Source organism: Enoplosus armatus, chromosome 12 (assembly GCF_043641665.1).
Source record: "Enoplosus armatus isolate fEnoArm2 chromosome 12, fEnoArm2.hap1, whole genome shotgun sequence".
Taxonomy (NCBI): domain Eukaryota; kingdom Metazoa; phylum Chordata; class Actinopteri; order Centrarchiformes; family Enoplosidae; genus Enoplosus; species Enoplosus armatus.
The window spans coordinates 15,668,160-15,691,219 of NC_092191.1; the positions used below are offsets into that span (position 1 = coordinate 15,668,160).

A 23,060-nucleotide genomic window follows, 5' to 3' on the forward strand; every position below is an offset into this window, starting at 1 on the left:
ACTGCAGTCTGACATGATCTCATCTCACTGCTGTAAACACCACATACAGTATCTGTAACAAGGCAGGTTCAAAAATCAACTAATTCAAGAGTTATTTGTAAATCCTGTGTGAATTCCTCCATATACCTACTATTAACCTGTAATCAACACATGACTTAGTCTCATGCGTCTGTGTGCTCACACACATGCAAGAAAATACGTACAGACTGCTGTTTTGCCAAAAATGAGCCCACGTTTGACTGTCAGGTCCTGAGGATCAATACAGTATAATATTGCTAAACTTTCCCTCACAGAACTGCTATGTCAATTCGTTGATGCCAACTATTGATATTTCTTACTCGCATAGAAAGGCTAAAAATACCTCTAAATGATGCTTGTGTGGTGGGACTAACAATCAAAAAGACCTTGAGGTACACATCACAATTTATTCATTCCTTCAAAGGTTTTTCATAGCAGCAAAAAGATAAAGAAAAATGGCGTGAATCGGTGCACCTGGGACCAACAGAATGCAATTTTGAAGCTCATGTCGATTGCAGAGTTTAGTGTGTGTTCTCATCTGCACTTGCTGTTTTGTAACACTGCCATAGGAATAAGCCATACTGTTCTTCTAGCCTACAAATAATGGCCTGTAACTCAGCTCTATTGGTCCGTAACCAAATGCTGGTTATAATGAGCCCGCACAGCTTATACCATTATGATGCTGAGCGGCCCCTAACAACAGAGCTATGAATCAACGCAGAGGTGCGCACCCACAGCGGGGGTGATCCGAGCTGCCCTGTTGCTGCCGCTGCACCCAGAAACCTCTGCCTCCTGCTCAGGACCACTGCAGTGAATCAGCAGATCTCTGCTTGGGCTCGTCACCAAGAAGTGAAGGATCATCGACAGGGACAGGCAGCACCGGCCCGGGCTCCGTTTCAAGAGTGTCTTGACCGTGTTCAAAGACAGAGGAGGTGCAGACACTTTATTTCACACCCACTTCTTCATTACACTCACAATTTGAAACCTTGCCCCGAGTATCTGAGCTGCTCTCCTCCTGCACCTGTTCCCCTTTGTCCTCCGCTATCCTGTCATCAAAGGCATATTGCTAAAAATGTGAGGATCATGTCCTTATCTCTGCTCCAATAATACAGCTATTGAAGCCCGCTTTAATATCAAATCAGCACGTTCTGCAATGCTGCTGCCTTCTCCTCCCAGCCCCCCTAACCTTCTCTCATCCCTCTGTTCACGCTCTCCATCTCTCCCGCCTCTCACACAGACGAGCAGATGCTAACCCATAACAGATTCCATATTAATGATTGCTGGCTGTTAACTCCAACTGAGCCTCCTCTGTCTGATCAATGCAGAGTTCCTTTAGGTGCAGAACTCATTTGTCTCAGACAGCAAGAAGACGCTGGATTTGGGAAACCCTTGATACGGCTCACATGTTCAGAAATAAAATGAATGAACCAAGGTGAGGTGAGGACTTACCCTCTGGAGCAGCTGAGGAACACAACAGTCTCTGGCCATGCCATGAGGGGGCGCCCCTCCAAACCTGCAGACAGGAAGAAAAAGGGCAACAACCTGGTTATTCCACTTATACACAGCTTTCTTTGATCTAACGTTTCTGTTCTTTGAAGTAAGCGGAGGGGCTGTGAGCCACTGTGCCACACTCAGCAACATGACACTACTCTAGTCTATGCCATTTACTTGTCTAATTGTTTATTTGCAGACTGACTGTTACAAAATGGCTTCCTCTGTTCCAGTTTCTTGAAATGTTCCAATATGCAGACTGGAGCCACACCCGAGAAGCACAGATTAATAGATCGAACTGCAGCTACATACACCCGTATCCAGACACAGAAACCACCACTTGGAGGAAAAACACCACAGAGGGAGACACAGAAAGAAGGCAGCCAAATGCTGCCTGAATAACAACAATGTGGCTCAGTATGAATTCTCCACTTGTGTCACAGACTGGGGTGAGTGAGGGAGGGAGGAGTGGAGGAGGGGAGGAAGACGAACAGAGGAGCAGAGCTTGGGGAAACCCTTGGTTTTTTTGGTTTTTTGGTTTTCTGCTGCTGTGTACCGTTAGCCCAGAAAAGTAGGAGTGTCCATATGCGCTGCATTTGTTTCAAATTACAGAGGTCGTCACGATTTCTGCCGAGCTGCAACCGAGCCTTTTTAAAGGCATGAGACAGGCTGTCAGATCTGCTCATCACGAAAGAGGGTGAGGATGAGACATCGGAAATCAAGCAAGAAAGAGTGCCAGAGGGCAAAAACAGAACTTTTCTGATTAAAGTTTATGTTATGGGCACACGCACAAACTAAATATGCCTCCACTGCACCACAAGAAAGGCTCCGTTTCTCTTCTGACTGCCCCTCATATTTAATAACGAGTGCTTGGAGTCATGTGATTTGTGCCAACGTAGTGCTGTATATTAATGTGTCCACTGGATATGCATATAAAGTACGCTCTCCTGAATTACACATTTATTAACCCTGGAGGCGCAGGACATTTTTCAAGCAGTCCTGACTGTATGGCACTCAGCATCCAGCAGGCCTCAGTCTGATTCACTCACTCTTTGTACAACTTCATTCGATATGCACACAATCTCTGACCCAAACCACAACAGCGGAGATTCAAATCTCTCACAACTTCTCTTTTATGATTCACACAGACTGCAGTTATGGAGAAAAGATATCTCAGAGGAGAGCAGGTGTACATATGTGTGTGCTTTTATGTGCATATGCTGTCACTGCAAACAGACACTATCTGGATCTGTAGCACCGAGCTAAACACAAGCACTGTGGGTACCTGTCTACTCATCACAGCATTTCTATGCGAGCAAATGGACAACTTCAGAGAAGACCTCCCAGCAAACTCTGTGATACAGGCACCAACAAAGGAAGCAGAATACAATCATGTTTTCCACTGTATGACTCATGAGGGCCCAGTGACACAGCTTGAGGCTTGGGGAATAGTGGTTCACGTTTCAGAGGTTGGGGTCAGATTTTTCTAGTATTTTCAGAGCTTATCATAGTTTATTTTGTCTTACACAGGTGAGGTTTGACACAGAGTACAGGCAGCCAGTGTCAAAAACAATCACACAAAGTTCAAAATTAGAGATTTCAGCTTTACTGACAGCTGTTTGAACTTTACCGCCAAGTTATTATGCTGGTTAAAACAAACACAGCAACATTTAAGATATTTTTTTGGGAGAGGGACAGGGCCAGCGGTGGAACTACTTGTAATCCCAGCATCAACCTGACAAACACAACGGCCAATCAAGTGCTCCTGCTCTTGTCCCGGCTGTCAATCAGTGAACGTGGCTACCAATCACATCTCCACAACAAGTCAGACTGCTGCAAGTACAAGTAGTGACGATGTGGAAGGGATAAAGGTTCAGATTAACACAAACAATGACAGTTACCCACCACTTGCCACCCTGAAGATTGTTGTGGATTGTCAATAGCTGACCATGACTGACATTAATTACTGTAGCAATGAGGTGCTAACCAGTCTGTTGTCAGCTCTGGATCTCCACTGATGCGAGAGACTGTCCTCACCAGGCGTGCAATGCAACACTGACTATCTGACTATCCACCATTCAGAGGCTCAGTGAGGGTCCACAGACTTGCTGAGAGTTCACTCTCCTGGTGTTGCCTTCTTGCTAGACCACGTAGAGAAAAAAAAAAACTGTTCCATTTTTCATCATCTGCAAATACAGGGGATGCTGAAGAACAAGTCTGAAATAAAAAAAATGAAAAGTTAACTGCTACCCATGCAGCAGTGATGCAGGGCTTCTACAAAGAGCTCCACTGTAAACTGAGCACCACCACAGGGCTCATGTGTGTGTGTCCACGCATCAGGACTGTAAAACTGTTTTGTTTTTGTTATCACCGGGCCAAAGATGCCTGAATGATGCGGTAACTCCATTGTGAGTGTGTGTGTGTGTGTGTGTGTGTGTGTGTGTGCTAAATACTGATTATCGTCCTGTGGTATCAACCAGAGCCCAAACAGGGATTAGGCTGCTGATCAGATGACATGCTGAGAAAGGCGTTTTGGCTGGTCTGGAATAATTGCACAGTCTGCAGATAGAGCGGTCCAGCTACTGCTTTGCTCATTCATTAACTTCCGCTGCTTGAAGCCAGGAGGAAAGATTTCACAGAGAAACCCACAACATCACCAGCACCGACCCACGCACCCAGACACAGGGCTGCCTCACAAACATGCAAATATAGCGCTGGCGAGTGTGTGTAGATCCATCTGTGAAATGACATGTACGTGTGAATGTACCTACGTGTGTTTGCAGGTGTGTGTGTCCACCCGTCTGTTCGCCAGCCTGTCTGTCAGCGGTAGTTGCAGAGCGACTGAGCGAAGCCCACCCCCCTCCACCCACCCTTCGGCACACAGCCACTGAAACGCTGCCTGAAATATTTAACAGCATACCAGCAGTCAATAGCACAGCAACCTTGGAATCAATGTCACACGGCTAAGAGAGGGAGAGAAAGAAAGAAACGGGCAGCGAGGATGACGGATGGACGGACGGGCTGGAGGAGAGAAAGAGGTGTGGAGGGACGGAGGAGGAGAAAGGATGCCAGGATAAATGGAGGAGCAGCAGGGGAGCGATAGAGATAAATGAAGGCTGGAGTAAAACGGTGTGAGTCACGAGTGCGCTTGCATTTCTTACCATGTGCTGCATTTACTGTACCCTGCAGCAGACAATCCCTCCCCACTGAAACGTGACTGTAGAGTGTGTGTGTGTGTGTGTGTGTGTAGTGGGGATGGTGGCTAAAAGAGAGAGAGAGAGAGGAGAAAGGGATGAAGGGAAAAAACAGAGAAACAGAGGGAGGGAGATAAAAGAGAAAGCCATGAGTGTGAGGAAAAGCAGAGGGAGGGAGGAGAGGGGCAGTGAAGGGGAGGGGAGGAGGGAAGGTTGGAGAGGAGGTGTGGGAGGGGGGAACTGCTGATCACTGCAGTAAAGGAATCCCTCGTCTAGAAAGGGGGGTAGCCCCTCGACTTTACCCTCCCTCCTCCCTCCTCCCTGTCTTACTCACACTGAATCCTGATGTGCTGGTTTTGATCTTCTCTCAGATCTCATCTGCACTGCGTTGTAACCTCTGCTGCATTTCATCATACCACATGTGTGCATTTTCCTTCAATTAAAAAAAACACTCCTCAATTTAAAACCTTGCTTTCCATGTAGTAAAAGCCCAGCATGCAGGGACCTAATAGATTATACAGTGTATGCTGTGGGAAATGAAAATACATTTGATACGCTGAGGAAAATATAAGGCTTCTCATTAGGAGCCCTGGCTGTGTGCTACATACTGAGTCCTTCCCTGCTCTCACATAATGTAGTAACACGTTCAAGAGGAATGATATTGATCTGCAGTAAAGAAAAAAAAAATACACCACACATTCATACAGTATAAACCCGGGGGGAGGGAATCGACACACAACCTCGGAGAGTGGAAGTGCTGCAGCTCTCTGCTATCAATATCTCTCCTACGTGCAACCGTTTCCCTTTGCTTTTCAACATAATGACAATCCTGTTCTCATTTCAGTCCAGATTATGTACGTGGAGAAATTTACAACATTTATTATTGTCGTCCTCCTCCTCTGGCACAGTCACACAGATTCATAAACTGTTAGCAGAGCTGCTTTGAGGGAGGACTGAAACGACTGCCAGTGTTGTTCAGCCAAAGATAAACTAAAGAAACAGGGCTATTTTAAGAGTTCTGTGCAAGTGACAAAATGCATGATGTCTTATTATGTTAATTTTTCTGTTTGACTACACAAACAACCACTGCGCATACATCAGTGGTTCCCAAACTTTTTTGTCAGACCCACAGCCCTGTCAGATGAACTCAAGTACCCCTTTAGTGGAACATTCAATGTTTGGGCCGTTTGTACAACCACTATCCATTCTCATGGCATTTTTTCACATTAGTGGAGCTACAATATTTCCACGTAACCCTGGGCAACTGCATAAGTACCCCCTGGGGTACTACTACCTATGGATGGGAATCACAGCAGTATATATGGAACTCTTTCAGCTTTCTTGTCATGGCTGGATCTGAACACAAAATGACACAGCAGTTTAAAAATCTCCTCTTCTTCAGAACACTTCCTTTTATCTTCAGACACGCCACAGGGAAAATTCTGGGTGCCGGCATGAAAGTCTATCTGTGTGTGTGTGAGTGACACCAGCGCTGAGGAATAGTGTCGCTGACATAATTCCCATTTCATGGTGCCCTTCTGGGGTAGTGGAAACCTCCGTCATTAATCTAGCCAATGACCACATCCATCCTATGTGGTAATGTGCTGTCCTGGGCTGCTGCTGCAGACCAGATAACGTGGGCTGTCAGACAAAGTCATTCGTGGATACACAGGCTCATATACACCTCACCCATGTCAATAGAGCGTAATACTATACACTCATTCTAGGCATTGCTGCACACATGCCTGCTTATCACACTTTTTTATTTCCAATTCCTTCTACTGGTAGAAGTCGTAATGTAAGGATAGATTTACAATCAAAGGAGCTGGGATCAATTTCCCATCAATGCATCAATTATAGCCTCTTGCACACATAGTTCCCAGTAAATTACAAGGATAACCTTTCAGGCACCGCTAATGACATTCACTATTCACACGTGCAGCTACATTCAGGAACATTTCCTCTTCCTCTTGAACATTTCCTCTTCCTCTTGCGCCTTTTCACACGCTATGGTAATGCCGGAAAAGATGGGACAGTCCAGCAGAAGGCGGTAAAAAATGGCGGTTGATAAAAGTCAACAGAAGAAGATGATGATGGAGGTTAATTTCGGATGTACATGTACGCAGCAGAAGAAGTCTCTTATTGTTTTCAAGGACATGACAGGCAACGAGCTGTTTTTGTCTGGTGCCAATGTTCTTGTACTGTACTTAATATTCAAAAACTTTGAGAGCAAAAGTAATGTTTTAGTTATCAAATCACCTGCAAAAACTGTAAACAAGTGGCGGATTCAAATACATCATCAGTCTTGTGATTGGTTCGCACAGTCCACGTGAAAGCGTCTTTCGTCCCTGCTCCCATTCACACGTGACCCCATACAGTTAATGTTCCTGCACATTTCAGGGACTGGCTGCATGTGTGAATGGTGCTTAAGTCACTCCGAGTCGAAGCATAGCAGAGGGGCGAATACGTAACCACTTCTAGTACACATGATCCACCTGCTCTTTCAGTGAGCAAGAAACCGAGTCCATTATACAACTGAACCGAGACGAACCGAGTTTACAGTACTTCATCAATAATCAGCTGTGACACCCTGCTGACTCAACCTTAAGGACTATTTCCATGTGCATTGTTCGAGAGGGCGTGTGAGGTTTATGAGCTATCAAATTGGAAATACACTGCATGTACGATATCATCAGCTGCTGGAAGGAATGTGTGTGGACGATGCTCTCACTCATTAACCCAGTGAGATGTCTGAGGTTTTTTTTGTATCTTTGTGTTTCCAGCTTTATTACTCTTTTATAGCACATTAAGAGACTGCTGACTGTGACGGTTTAAAAACTCTCTTGCTCTCATTTCCAGTGAGTGCAGTATTTCTTATTTTGAGCCTAAGAAATAATTAAATATCCGCTAAATTATATAAAAGCACCATTTGTAAGATTTTATTACTTTACACGTAAGCATATTTTTTACTACCCAACAAAGGAAGCAACTTAATTATTGTATAATTAGACATTTTCTCAGATATCCGTTTGGATTCCCGTCTTGACAATTGAACATGGGTTTGGAGTTGACGAATCAGAATCGAACACACTAAATCTGAGCTGAGACACTTAACATAATTTTTTTACTTTAGTGACTAACGATGTCAGAAAAGGATGAAAATGTGCATCACACACATCCCAGAATACAAGGCGATCTCTTCAAATTGAAAAGAAAGAAAAGAAGTAAATCATCACACTTGACAAGTTCGAACCAGAACATGTTGGGCCTATTTTTCTTGTTAAATGGTGATTCATTAATTATCAAATTGTTATTGATCTGAACTGACTAATAGACTAAATGCAGTGTTTGGCCTGAGTTCTCTCACACTGAGGGAAAGGGGTATTAAACAGGACACAATAATTGCTGGCTTACATCTTATAAGTTATTCAGCTGATATGTAAAGGTCGTATTATGGCGGTGCTGATGTGTCCAGTTTTCTATCTCCCGGATGTGCTGCATGCCACCTCCTCTCTCTAGTCTGCTCCGGGGGCGAGATCGTGCCCACTCAGCTCCTTGCAGCCCACACCTCCCCACTGTGGGGTTAACAAGTTGAAAAGCACAGCTGCACCCAGGCCCTGCATGCACACACCCATCCGCCCACAATCTCCGTCCTCACAGAAATACAGACAAAAGCACACATACACCTTGATAAGGCGGGCACTCAGCAATTGCTACAGAAGAAAGTGGATTTGAGTACAACGTGAGAGTAATCACTGTCATTTCTTTCCACCTCAGCGCCGACGAGCTTATGTAAGGAAGGAAAACGCTGCCTTTTTTCCTCTCGGTTGTGTTCCTCGTCTGGTAAAAGCCATTAAATAGATATGAAATCTGCAGTCACATTCTTGAATGCCACAGCATTAATCGATCTCCGCTCACACATTGAGAGGGAAACCACGACAAAGCAACAGCGTGCCGCACAAAAAGCCTGTGCCAATCTGACCTCTCCACTGCAATGCAGGAGTTGATAGTGAACACAACCTTCCCCTGATGAGGCTATTTCAAACATCAACACCCCACACTAGTTACAGCACGATATAAATAATTCCAGCTTAATCTTTCATTCCATTTCAATGAATTGCCTTTCAGACCCTAGACATGCTTTGATTAATTAACACCAGCTCATGGCTTGCGTAATCCATGAGATAAGATCTCAGCTGTGAATGAGCCCGTTTCTATGACACGTGGGCTACTTCTGAAGGGCAAGTTGGACCCTCATACACCCACACCAACCCCTCCACCCTTCACTGGGACCAACAACACTGGAACCTGATGCATTATTAAACAGCGGTGCAGGCTTTCACGGCTGAGCTCAGGAGACAGCCAGCGCTCGGCCATTGTGCTTCACAGCTCTGCTCCTCAAGAGGATCCAACCCAACAGAGGGGCGGCATCCGCGTTTTTCTAACATCCTCAGGTCACTTTTGAGATCAGAGCGGTGCAGAAATTGAAAATGGTGTGTGCATGCATAATGTGTATATATACAGCATGTGTGCATGTGTATATGTGTGTATGTGTGTGCGTGTGCGTGTGCGTGTGTGTGTGTGTGTGGTCAGTCTGCAGGCACTGTCAGACCCTCTTTGATTGCTCACACACCAGATGGCACTAGCTGCTTGTGTCAGTGTTAATTGCAGTGCAGGTCACATGATACTCAGCCTCTCACCTCCTGCAGCAGACAAGATAAAAGGGACTTCACCTTGCTGGCCGTCTTCTTCACTTCCTCCAGCTTTATCACTTTTCCCTGTCTTGAAAGAGACCCTACTGACATTCATGGGCATGCATCTAAGGAAAGCATGAATCCAGCACACTATGCAAACTCACTGACTCCATCCTGGCCCTGATCTGACTGGTGATCCTAACAGCCCTGATTAAGCCTCACGAGTGTGAAAAGGAGGAAGCCTGCAGCTCCTTCACATCACATGTATCACACACAAATCAATGCTGCTGAATAAGCACTGTTTGCTTCTTATTATCCTCCCTTTCTCTCTCTCCCCACTGCCACTAGAGTACTGAGCAGCCTTGCTATCCATCTATTCTTCCCACCATTATCCTCTTTACAAGCACACCTCTGAGAGCAGGGCTACATTTTGCACCAACACCTCCCATTGTTTTTGGATTCAATAATTATAGTGGAAGATAAAACACTTGTTTTGAATTGAGAAATAAAGTACATCCCATTTTTTCTCTCCAAGACAGCGCAGTGGTCCTCTGTGACCACTGCACCGCTTCCTCCTGCTGAAGCTGCTTTAGGCAAACGGAGAAATAGCGATGCTCTCCCAGGGTTTATACAAAAGTTGGCCTCGGGATAGTCTGTCAAATCGCCATGATATCTAGGGGTGAGATATAACTGGTCCATTAAAGAGGCACGAAACGCAACATTTTGAAGGGTTCCTGTGGCAAAAAACGTTCCCTCCAGGATTCAAAGTTCATGATCACGTTTATTAAAACCCACATTGAATAAAATATCATGTTGACGCTCATTGCACGCTGAAGGGTGCACGATGCTCCACTTTTCCCTCGGCTGCTTCATCTCTTGCCTTGCTTTCATAATCTGACCCCCAAGTTATGTTTTGGCAAAGAGCCAGACACACAAACTTTGTACTTTGTAACTCGACTAAACATGGTTAAATTAACACATTTATTCTGTTTGAAAAACAAGTTTGAACATCTTGCTGTTGAGGTCACAAATTCAGGTACACAATTCTGTTTATTCCAGGTAGTTTTGAGTGGCACTGAAATATTTAGTCAATTAATTAATTAGTCAACCAACAGAAAATGTATTGGTAAGAATTTAGATTTCTGGTTAAAGGCATTTATCAAGACAAAATTGAGACACCTGCGCCACCCACCACCTGTGGAGGGCACCTCAAAGTTGAAACCCTCTGTTATAGTAAATAGTTAGCCTGAAAACTAATAAACAGATGAATCCATAATGAAAATAATTGCTGGTAACAACCCTTAACTTGCGTTTGCTATAGTACATCCTTTCCATACCCCTCTCATGAAAGTTTTTAAAAGTTATACGAATGGCAGGCAACGGTGTTCACCCTCCAATTAATCTAACATCTTGAGTATTTGAAATGGTATAAGAGCTTTTCACTGGTCTTGTTCAGTTGAGGGACTAATTAAATGTCAGCTGAGACAAAACATCCACTAAAACTCAACAGTGAAAATGTCAAATTGAAATTTCAAAGGCAGCCAGGTGGCTATTAATCTCAACTGGGGGTGCTGGGGTTTTTTTTTTTCCCTTCTTCTCAGCTTTGTAGAGGTGAAATGAAATTTGCAGTATTGTTTCTTTGCAAAGAACTACTAGGTGAAAGCAGAGAGTTGTTAGACTCTGCTTTAACCTGCAGCCACTGAAACTGTTCACACAGTCAGACTACAGGATGGATGGAAGAGAAGGGTAAAATGTACATGGCAAATTGATAAATCATGGGATCATCATGCGCCTGTGTTCACAATTTAAGCAATTATATCATTTGTAGGAATCTCCTTTCATATAAAAACTATTAATACATCCTCTCCCTGCATACTGAGAACCATAAGAGGATCCGAGGTAGTAACCTGCACAGTGTTAGTTAATATGACAGCTGCTACCATAAATGGTCAAACAGCAGCTAGTAGAGTAGTTTTACGCAGAGCTGACCCTGGACGCTTGTGCCTTTGCTCTCTGAGAGCATGTGAGGTGACATTCAGGGCAGCAGCTGTTATTTATGGAGATGCGGGCCTGGGAATGCTCCTTTTGAGGAACTCTTCCAAAGGCGCTCTCCCTCTCCGAGTGTCTTTCCTATGGCCCTCCAAGCCTTGAACACGACTTGGACTGTAAAGGTATCAAGTCTAACATCAGAATATCAACCCTTGATCAGTGTTCAACTATCAATCCGCAGCATTAGCAGTCTTGCCTCATCAGTGGATGGTCCACGGAGAGGACTAGAAAGTCTGGAAAAGTGCATCCACAGAATTGTAACTCTCTGAATTCTTGGCTGTGTCTGCGAGTCCGTCTGAGTTTTACTCTGCTGCGGTCACACACGGACATATGGCATGCAGATATGCCAGAGCTAGAACTGGGCTAATGAATGCCACTCAGACACAGCATTGAAAACACTGCCGAAGGAGCTGAGGGGAGGCTGCAGCACAACAACTGACTCATACATAGCATAGTGACACACAGCTCTCCTCATGTGGACATTCACCGTAGCAAGAGCTTTGATTTATGGCCGTTTTTCCCCTAACTATGATGATGACTTTCTAGTTTAGAGCTTTGAGAAGTAGTGACACACAAAAATGATCAAATAAATTTGTCAGGATGGATTCTTTCCCTCAGGATGTATGCATGACTAGTCCCAATTTAGCGGTTGCCAATTTTCAGTGAGTGCCACGGCACTTTCACTGCTCAACCCTCTGCTAGGTGTTCAGGAGTTTCAGTGGGGAACCATATCGTACAAGGAGGCCAACACTATCTTTCCCCTCACAGAGAATATAATAAATACAACTGAACCAGTGGCTGCTAGTTTGAAAATGGAGTGGAAGGTGTAGGAAATGCTTCACATCTAGAGTCAAGTGTGCAGCAGAATAAATGTTCTTCCACAGCAGCACTAAATCAATATTTACAGATATGTGTCACATAGCAGTAGTAATAAGTATTCATGGTACCTGGCTGTCAGTGTAGAGTAACTTGTTCTTGACTTAATACCAAAACTTCAAATACTGACAGATCTAGGCCTACATACAAAACTCATTCAATTCATTTAGGAATTTATCCCTGCAGCATAAATCGAGTTTGAGACGAATCAAAGCAGGACATGTGAAACAGCTGTAGTCTGTACGACTGAAAACCTTTAGTTGTGCTACATCATCAGAGAACTAAGCACATTGTGAAGCACATTGTACTGCAACATTTTGTATGAAATGTGCTAGATAAATAGTTGTATTACTATTATTAAGCAAAGGTAAAAGGGGCATATAAAATGTGCACATTTGATAGAAGCATCTATGGTGATGTGATGTGTGTAATATAGAGTTTACACTGCGCTCTGAAAAATGAGTGCATTATCCCTAATGTACTAACTAATGATGACAGAGGAGGGTTGCCCTAAATACTTTCCTTTCAGCAGATAACAGATTTTGTCCATTCACTGAACAGCATTGAAAACAGTGAAATCCATTTCAGTTAAACTTTGGTAAATGGACAAAAACGCCTTGGACCACTAGCACATCGAGAGCTGGAGAGTGCAAAACAGAGGAGGTTAGTATAGCTTATTAGCTGTATTGACCATTCACTTCTACTAACCCCCCCCCCAAAAAAAGAGGTAATCATTTCCTACAGTTATGAGTCAAAGGTGTGTCTTGAATAAACTGCGTTAACTTTCGGTCCCATTAGCCACCAAGCTAGCTCAGAGGCTAGCTTGTGGTTCACCAACGGATGAACTTTGCTGTGCCACTTCCTGGTGTGACGAAGGCTTTACTCCTCCGTCAGCAGAAGTTTCAGCTGTCTTGGCCACAGCCCTACTTCATGAAACAATGCTGACTATTGGTGGAAAACTGTTCAGAGAAAGATTTTCAGAGATACTGTAATGTACTGTACTTCTTAGAAAGACAGTAAGTCTAGGATTTTCTTTCTCTTGGGTCCGTTTTGTCTGATTGTTAATAGCAACAAGCTTCACTCCAGGCCATTCACAACAAGCATCAAATATTCACAGGTCCTGTGCTGTGGGGCCGTGTGGGGAGCAGCACGCTCTCACACAGACTTTGGGCAGTTTAGCAGAAAGTGGGCCAGAGTCGGGGAACTGTCTATCATTGTGCCCACCTGCAGGGCCGGGGGAGTGGAAGTCACAGCAGTCAAATAAGCAGACAGCCGCGGCTTTCAGATCTCACAGGGTCCCGGTCGGCATCTCATAACTCTCTTGCCTGCATGTGATGTGACGGCCCCCTGCTCCACAGGCTCTGGGAGTCATGACAAACCCCTGACTCAAAGACCACACAAGGGGCAGGAGAACTGACAATACTGAACAGCGTCTAATTGACTCAGCAGATATTTTAACGCTGGATCAGACTGCATGGCTGATGAAGACTTTGTTTAAGACTGTCCCAGTCCTCTCATCTCGCCTGCAGCTCTTCATCCGATCTCTGCCCTTTCATCTCCCCTAAATGACATCATGACCTAAAATTAAAGTGAGCTAGTCAGCCTCCCTAATGCTCGGAGGAAAAACTCTGACTCCATATCTCTCTGTCCTCGTGCTCCCATTCACAATATCTTAATCCTCATCATCAGAATGCTGCTCATTGCGCCGCCCTTCCTCCTTGATTCCTTCCAGTTTGAATGTGATTAATTCTCCATCTTTCTTAGGGGCCTCCACCACCACTCAGCCCCCCACTGCTGTTGTTCCTGCCTATTTTCCTCTCCCCCTCACTGCAGGATTTAGTCTAGTTTGGATGTTGGTGAATGAGATCAGGCAAGGGCACCCAAGTATACCCATCATCTTGCCTCCCACAGCGGGCGAACTGCTGCAGCTCTGCTTGTGTCCCATTGGTTCAAATATAATTCAAGTGATTCAGGTACCGTAAAGCAAAACATCTTATTTTTGTAACAGATGTTAATAATGTGTATGTTAAGTTACTCTACAAGGGCTACTATTTCTATAAACTAGAAGTTTAACAGCTTCAGGGTGATCACCGGCTCTCTTAGAGCAGCACCTTCGGGTGTCACCTCGAGACGTTGCATGTCCCCAGGGTGATCACTGGTGTTAACTGGAATGTAGAAAGTAATTTGATGCCACCACAATACACTTTAACGCTTAAATACATTTTTTTAACAACAATTTGGTGATATGGATTTCATTTAGGGTGTTATTTCATTGTTTGTTGTGTTTTGTATCTTGCAGATATGTGATGTCACACTACACAGCATAACTACAGTGAGTTTATATCATTTTATTTTTAGCTACCTAAATTATCAGCTGTAAATGTCATCCTTTCTCGTCAGCTTCTCAAATTCAAAGGCCGAGGCTTTTCTGTAGACTCAACATTTTGTAGACCTTCAACAGTGTCTACACTTACACACACACACACATACGTAATCTAGTCATAATGCGATTAAGGCAGTAATGCGGGGAAGGTGCAGCCCCCATAAATACCATATTCTGACTATGATTATGCTTATAAGACCATTTTCAACTAACGTCAAAAGATGCCAAAGGGAAGTTATTCTTATTCAGATTTCTACACAGCTGCTTACATCAGTGGGTGGCACATTTACATTACAGGAATTACCTGCTCCCTGTTCACACCTGTGAGGAAACTCTTGTGTTAAGATTATTGGGAATGAGGCTTGTCCTTAAACAATATAACAAGGCATTTAATCCCAGAGAATGTGGGCAATAGAAAAAACGGATTAATAAAGCTGTTTATTACAATATAAAGTAGACTTTATATTGTTTATTACAATATAAAGTAGACAAGGTGAATAAGTGGCAATTTCATAAGATGTTTAATGTTTATCTGCAAGGCTGTGAATTTCTCAATATCTGCACAGAATTTACAGGCATGTTTCCAGCCTCAGTTTTTGGATCAAGCATCAGGTTGCATCAACTCCACATGGTGTCAACTGGGATTCAACCACATGCTGGTTGTATTTCTGCAATACATGACTCCATCATGACAATGTTTACAAACAGCTTTAGTCATTAAACTTCTGTTCATCTTTTTATATTATGAAATGCCATATAGTGTGATGGATGCAACCTGGTCGTGTGGTGCTGGAAAATACATCTTCATTGCGGTATCATCATCAACCATCCTAAGAATGTAAAAATCACCTTTCTTAACTGAACTGATCCCCTCCCCCTCCCTGGTGAACACCACAGAGAGACAATATCCAAGTGTAAGAGTACCTGAGGGACTAAACCAATCCACCAGGTAGCAGTTTGTTAGGAATTACTGCTTGTTCTTTTAAGACTAAACTAAATTTACACAGCGATGATGACTCTGATGAGTCAAGGGCAGGCTACAAATCAATGAAAGTTCAAGGTGTGAAAACATCAGTGGGTTTGTTCAAAGGGATAACTGAGGCTCAGGCAGGAAACGCCCTGGAAAGAAATCTACTCTCTTCGTGAAATTCTTCATAATGATTTTGTGATCAATCACAGAAATTCCCTGAGAAGTTCAGTTCGGACGAACACGCACACACAGAAAGGTTTTTTGATCAGATACCAACGTTTAAAATCAGTGAGGAAAATGAACAATCTGATGCTTCTGCAGAAAATGATTTCTTGACAATTATACATTTATTATAACTCTTAAAAAACGACTTTTTTCATAAATGACTGTAATGGTTGTCTTTACATAAAGTTTAACTGTAGGTGTTCTGAAACCAAACTTTCAGAGCGGTGATATTTCATTCGGGAGTAACACAATCCTCTTCACACCCCCATCTTTTATATCCTTAACTTCACTGGTTTGTTTACCAAAATTAAGCAATATCCAAGCTGGCTTTGTTTGCCTTCACCCTGCAGACCCACTGTCTGATATACTGATATAAACCAAGATCTCCTTTTGCTGCAAGTTTATTTGTAAACTACACACACACACACACACACACACACACACACACACACACACACACACAAATAGATCAATCATGTAATTAGACACTGCGATGGTATCTCAGCCTTACAGGTAGTTTTAAGCTTTGCTGAGCCGACCAGTATCTGTGTGTCATGATGGAACAATCAATTTGGTTTGAAGAAAGAATCTCTCAGCGCACTTCCTTCAGCATCGCCACACTGACATGGATTCGTTTGGAAAAATTGTAGACAGTTTTGAGCTTTTTGTTTTTCAGCTGACAAGTGACACTTGAACTTGATAACAACTCTGATGAATCATCTCACACTTTGTACTGCCACTCAAAACACACAACTATATCAGAATGGACTTAGCAACATCCTAATTAACTGCTGAGTTAAAGTACACAAGTGAACAAGTCTGCTAGCACTTTTCTAGATGTTCAGGTGGAGGGGTGGATTATACATGTTTGCAGTGGGTGAATTTAGAAAATCTGTCAACAGCAGTGGTGCAATTTTATAAACTGAAGAGATGCAATTAAACGCATGTAGAACCCAGTCACAGAAGTGTGACAACTACATTCTTCCTCCTTTGTTTCTCCTCATCTTTTCCCTTTCCCTGCCAACCACGAAATACAAAGAACATAAAAAGGTTGAAAACTACAGATTTAGCTCCTTCACCCACCTGCCCCTCTGGGAGAGTCAAGACTGTCAGGAGGCCTTCAGCAAAAGCAGGCGAGTCCCGTCAATCTTTTGTGAGTTTACTAGCTCAGATTATCAGCCCCTGCTTGAGCCTTTGAGATAAACTGTACACACCTTTACATATAGGTTCTCTAGTGTATATTCATTGGACACAATGCTGCCAGTGAGGAGCAGGTCAAATAGAGAGGGCTGTGTGTAAATCTTTTAGAGGGACTGGAAAATTTTTCAACTGTCCCTTTTAATTGTAAATTTTATACACAAAATTGTAGGCTGGCCTCTGAGGGGAAGGAAGTGTTTTGCAACTCAGATGTAGTGACTTATGAGGGTGTGTTTGTGTGTAATAGGGCACGGTTATAAAAACATTCTCCTTCAAAAAGGTGTAGCTAAGACCAGAAAAAGGGCAGTCAGTCTGTTAATAGAGTGACAGCATTCTGGGAATATAAGAACAATGTCAATGGGACACTCTGAGCCTTAACATAAAAACATTATTATTAGTTATTATTAATGGGTTTTGTCACACCCATTATGTGTCAATGTCAAGTCAGTGAGTTAGCTGTGGGCTACAACTTGAGCCCTATTTTTTTGTTTTGCCAATATTTGTTTACACTTTGGGAAATTGGCACCATTAAAAGTATGTCGGATTACCCATTAGCAGTTCCTCTTTGCAAACTACCACATAGATATACAGACAACGATCACTGGATTACTTTGATACTGAAGGAAACAGAAACGTGATGATTCTCAGGCGTTATAAGGACGTCTTTTTTTCTACAATTTCTAAGCAGATTTATGGACATCCTCGGGAAGTGTAAGAATCTAAAAAATGTGTAACACGTCTGTGTGTTAAGATGTGACTGAGAGAAGGAGTACGTTTTTTGACTTAAATTGCAGCAATTCTCCTCACGCAGTATCTCCCACTCATGTGTCTCTCTCAGACACTCTCCTGTGAACCCCTGAGAAGGCGTGCTTCACACTTTGAAAACCTCTTGTCTAAATGAATGAAAACTGGGTAAAGGCGGGGCGGTATATGACCCTATAAAAGAAGAATGAGCGTTGATTAGTTTAGAGTGGATACATGAACCACAGAGAGTCAACCTCAGCAAAGCCTTCATGGCTTTTCATGAAAAAAACAGATTTTTCTCTGAAACTCCTTGGCGACATTGCACAACTAAACAAGAATCAGGTTTTAAAATGAGTGTTGACGGCAAATACTTTGTGACAACATTCACACTAAATCCCTCTCTGACCCCAGTGGGCCCTGGTGACGAGCTACAAGTTTGGACTTGCCACTCCACACAGTTTGTGGTCAGTCAGAGTAAATGGATGTTATGGCACAAACTCTGGCTGACTTGATGCCATAAAAGAGAGGGGGAGGCGCACACACACACACACACACATACACACAGAAAGAGAGATGCACTCTATAAGCAGTTAAAGGGAACTTCAAAATTAAACTGTGTGTTTGAGGGGAAGAGGCTTTCAGCTTAGGCGGTGTATCACTTAAATAGAGCGACAAACTGTTTTCATAACACGACTGCCCTCTTGGAAGATACGGCCGCCATTGTTTTCAGCAACTGGCCATTTCCCAACTCCTCACCACACTGGTGCAAACTTGCACATTGAGCTTTCTGCGTGAAGCGTCTCATTCTGCTCTTGAACTACACCCACCTGCCAGCGACTGAGCAATGTGTGATTGCCTGCGAGTCAGTACAGATTACAGACAAAATCACCCTACAAAGAGAGAGGAAAGAGCAACAAAAACTAGAACTGAATGAACAACGTTATTCTTTTACTGCGCAATGTCTTCCCCGCCGTCAGGAGGAACATTACATGACAGGGCAGATGCTTTGTCAGGAAAAGGAGAGATCCTTTTGACAGAGACGAGGCGTGGTGAAGACATGAGTCAGGGAACAGGTTCAAAGTGCCCGTCAAGTGTGACTTGCTCAAGAGCTCTGCAGACAGCAGTCACAACGCCACCTCCCCTGCCATACCCTCCATCTACTTTTACATTATCCCGTCTTATCTTCAATTCGTCCACCAATGTACCCTGCAATTTATTCTATCGTACCATTGACAGAATGACATGGACTGCATGGATTGGCTAGTTTCCAGTGCGGAAGCGACAACTTGTTTCCTCCTCATTTAGATTTCTCTCTTCATGTGTCGCTGTGACATTTGACAACTTCTCCAAATCGCCACGGCTCCCATCTGTAGGAGCTGAGTCGCAGATGGGTCGAGAGGTCCATGCATGAATAGTGCTGCTGAGAATTGGTGTGTGTGTGTGTGTGTGTCGAGCCGTGACCCATCAGGCCACGTGGGAAGCTGCAGCTAAACTGATGGATGCCAAGGAACGACAGAGGGAGGAGGGAGGGGAGGGGAGGGAGAGCTGGCTTAGCCAAGTGCCAGTACTGCAGCAATGCAGGAGCGAGGGAGAGGGATGTCAATGAAATGAAAAAAAAAAAAGTGTTGACTGAAAACAATGCAGCACACAAATGCCAGACGGCACAGCGGGCATGGTTAGAGACGATGTTTGCAAGGCTAACAGGTTCATGCAACCTGATTTTCATTCTGCTAGAGTTCCTGTATGGAGTCACCGTTCTGCTGATGTCTCCTCTCCATGACTGCAGTCATGACAATATCATCCTCGGCCCTACCTAGCAGAGACAACAAGCCCTGGCAAGGCAAACACTCCCTGCTGAGCCTCCCGTGTCTCCTCCCTCCCCTGCCCTCTGAACAAACAGCTCTCCCTTCGGAGGCTACGTGGCAGGGAGAGGGACACTCGGGACTATCGACTAGCTCCCTCTCAGCTCTGTTGTTTCAGCCCGTCATCCACAAAGCCTTGCTGGGACAACCCATGGATGATGTTTTTACTTCCCAGCAGCGTAAGTAATGTATACATTTCCTCTGTTCTCATTCATCGACCTTCCCCCCAATGCCCTGCCGAGCGGCCCGCTGCAGTCAAACGTAAACACAGTCTGAGGGAAGCCTCTGCTCAATTTTCCCTGTACAACCACCCCCACCTTGTACAAACCAGTGCCTGCCTTCTCCATTTCATATAGCCCAATGACACATAAATATGCATGCACCAACACAAACAAAGCACACTGAACGTACACTCGCTCCCATGCACATAACCGCACACACATACACACACACGCACAGAAAGAAGACGAGCTAATGCACTGCTATCCACAGAAGAAGGATTGCAAGCACTCAAGGAACAAATATCCTGCTCTCATCATAAAATTTTCATCCCGACCAGTCTCGTTGGTGGGCCGAGCGCATTTCCTGGTGAAAAATATACACACTTAACCTTGAGCTGATCTTTTTAACATAATGCGTCTGCTTTATTGGATTCTAGCTGGACGTTACTCACAGGAATACCAAGTGCAAAGAGTTGTGGTCTGACCAAGCCAAGTGGGAGAAGAGACGAAGGACAAAGTGGCAGCGCGATGAAGTCCTTCTGCTGGATCTTATGACTGGCCGCCACGTTCTATCGGAAGGACACTGATGTGACACCTTGTGCTGAGAACATTGCGACACTCACACATATAAACTCATGCAGACTCTGACGTGCACGCACACACTCACTTTAAGTGTACTTAATAATTAGAGCATTAGCTCACCCTGAGGTTTTAGTAGCTGCTCTGAGACACATATCACATCTTCAGCAGGTGTTTTCACAGTTATGTGTTGGAATTGGAAAGAAAATGCAAAGTTTCAAATGTCACTCTTGACCTTTGACCTTCAAAACTCAACTTTTAAAAGACATGGATAGTGGTAGTTTTGAACATCTACAAAAGGAAAAAATATAAATATTTTTTATACAGTCTGCCTACAACATATGTACATTTTACGTTTTTAATATACTTTTTTACTAATTATTGATTGTTGCACATCTTTTTAGCACATCCTCTCGAGTAAGCTACTCCTGCTTTCCACTACACATATTGATAATATGAGTATGTGACAAATAAGTCTATGAAACAATTGGCAAACTCCATCTGCTGATGAAGATGTTGTGATAAAAGAAAGCTCCAGAAGAGGCTACTAAATGGACCAAGTTCAGTTTGAACTATGAAACTCAATTAGAATTGAGTTTAGCATAAAATCCAAATTTAGTTAATAAAAACAAATTGTCTAAGGTAAGTATGTCACTTTCACAAGCACTGTAGACTCCAGGTGAGATCTATGACGACACACATCATTTGTCAATATTATTGTGTTCTTTTGCCCCTGTTATGTACCTCACAAACCTTCATTGACATTACAGTTACTGCAACACAACACTGCAGAAAAAGACAATGAGACGAATCAAATTCACAATGTGATCCAAAAACAGATGGCAATAGTCAATCACATTTAAAACTGAGGAAGAAATTAATCTGGCATTGATGTCACGCTACTGGGCCCAGCAAGAGACACGAGCACAATAACACAGACTCATTCATTATTTTGTCACATAACAAATTTCAATCTGAAAGCGCCATGAGTACCAGACAGTGCAAAGTGTATTAAACCTCTGCAAGTTAATTAAGTATATTATGATAACTTATGTGACTCTAATTCGACTGTGCTGGTGTAAAAAAAAAAGGAAAGAAACTCCCCCATGTGGCACTAACCATTATTTGCAATACTTTTTTGCATGCACACATCAAGTATCAAGTTTTCATTTTCACACCCACAGTAGCAGCGCTGTGGTGAAACGACATGGTGGAACACCTTTGATAAGTTTGCGTTCACATCAAAGCCACATGTCACCAGAACAGCTTGTTCTCCACTGTTACATGGCACACTGCATTTGCAAAACTTGCTGGTGTTTATAATCTAAATACATACTTGTCAAAGTGTTGATTTGCAGGCCGTATTAAGGTTTGATGGGAAACTGGCTTCATATGGCAGCACACACTGCTTCATGTCAACAACATTGAATCAAGGCAACGGCACCCCGGAGGAGAGGCTGCTTTGAACAGAGGGATGTTTGAATACATTTGAATAGATTTTATTCTGGTAATGTCTCTATCAAAAGGCTGCCGCCCAGTGACCTCATCTACTTTGAAAGGATTCTCCCCTAAATAAGCATTGCATGCAAATCACTGGTAAACTGAAAATAATAGAAACAACAACAGATTACTCCTAGTCAAAACAGGTAGTGAAGGATTATTGAGATTTGGATGACAGGAGTTGTAGTTGTCAATATCAATCCAAAAATACATCTAGACGGAGGCTGCCAACAGAAAATATTATGCATCGAATGTGGGGTCTAGCTCAGACTTATTTTTTCAGCATTCAAAAGATCCCAAGGAAATAAAACTAACCATTGCTACTGAAATTCTTAGCGCAGTTGGCAGCTTCTCAATGCAGAATTACGCAGGTTACACTGACTGCCAATATCCAATTGGCTGATATTGATCCAATATCTCAAACTATCTGAAATCTTGGCCTCACACAACAATATTCTGACCGACCTTTCCAAGAGACTTTAAAAAACTGCAAGATGGTGATGAAGGCGTCAGAAAGTGCAGACGATGCTGATGCTGCAGCAGCTGCTGTCAATATATTAAGAGGCTCTGGATTCATGTGCTGTCCACATGAGCCAGACACACTCACACAACTGACCTAATGAATATGGATGTGCTCTCGAGGCCGTATGGTACAGAAATCATTCATGTTCAAAATTAGACAATCTGTTACTTTCAATTGCTTATAATACACAGATCCATGCATGCAGACACACTAACCTGTGGAGACAGGGCAGTGGGAGGCTGGGTGAAGAGTGTGGAGTGGGCTGCTGACCGTAGGCCATGTGCTCTCCTGACAGTCTGACGGGTGAAAGGAGCAGACAGTACCTCCTGCTGAGGAAAAGACACAGAAGAGACCAAAATATCAAGTTGGGAAGCATCATTGTTTGCAAGTGGAAACAAAGTGATAGAAACCTCATGCTATTTCCAAAACAGCCACCATCAGGACCGACAGTGCGCTACTGTGAGCTGGAAAGAGGCTTAAAATAATGAGGCGTGAAAGTGGTACTGGTGTTTTATTTTCTATTCCCGTCACAGG

The 23,060-nt window shown here is 43.5% G+C and overlaps 1 protein-coding gene across 3 annotated transcripts in view; it reads right to left on the minus strand.

Annotated features, from left to right (window-relative positions):
* mcu (mitochondrial calcium uniporter) overlaps window positions 1-23,060 on the minus strand; it is a 51,099-nt gene that overhangs the window by 4,503 nt on the left and 23,536 nt on the right. Inside the window, exons 2-3 of one of the 3 annotated variants that reach the window (XM_070915903.1) lie at window positions 22,742-22,852; window positions 1,468-1,531 (exon numbers count right to left, since the gene is read on the minus strand). In XM_070915903.1, coding sequence (XP_070772004.1) covers window positions 1,468-1,531; window positions 22,742-22,852 — 175 coding nt within the window. Of the gene's footprint in view, window positions 1-1,467; window positions 1,532-22,729; window positions 22,856-23,060 lie in introns of all 3 variants that reach the window. The other 2 variants (XM_070915902.1, XM_070915904.1) reach the window with 2 other exon arrangements.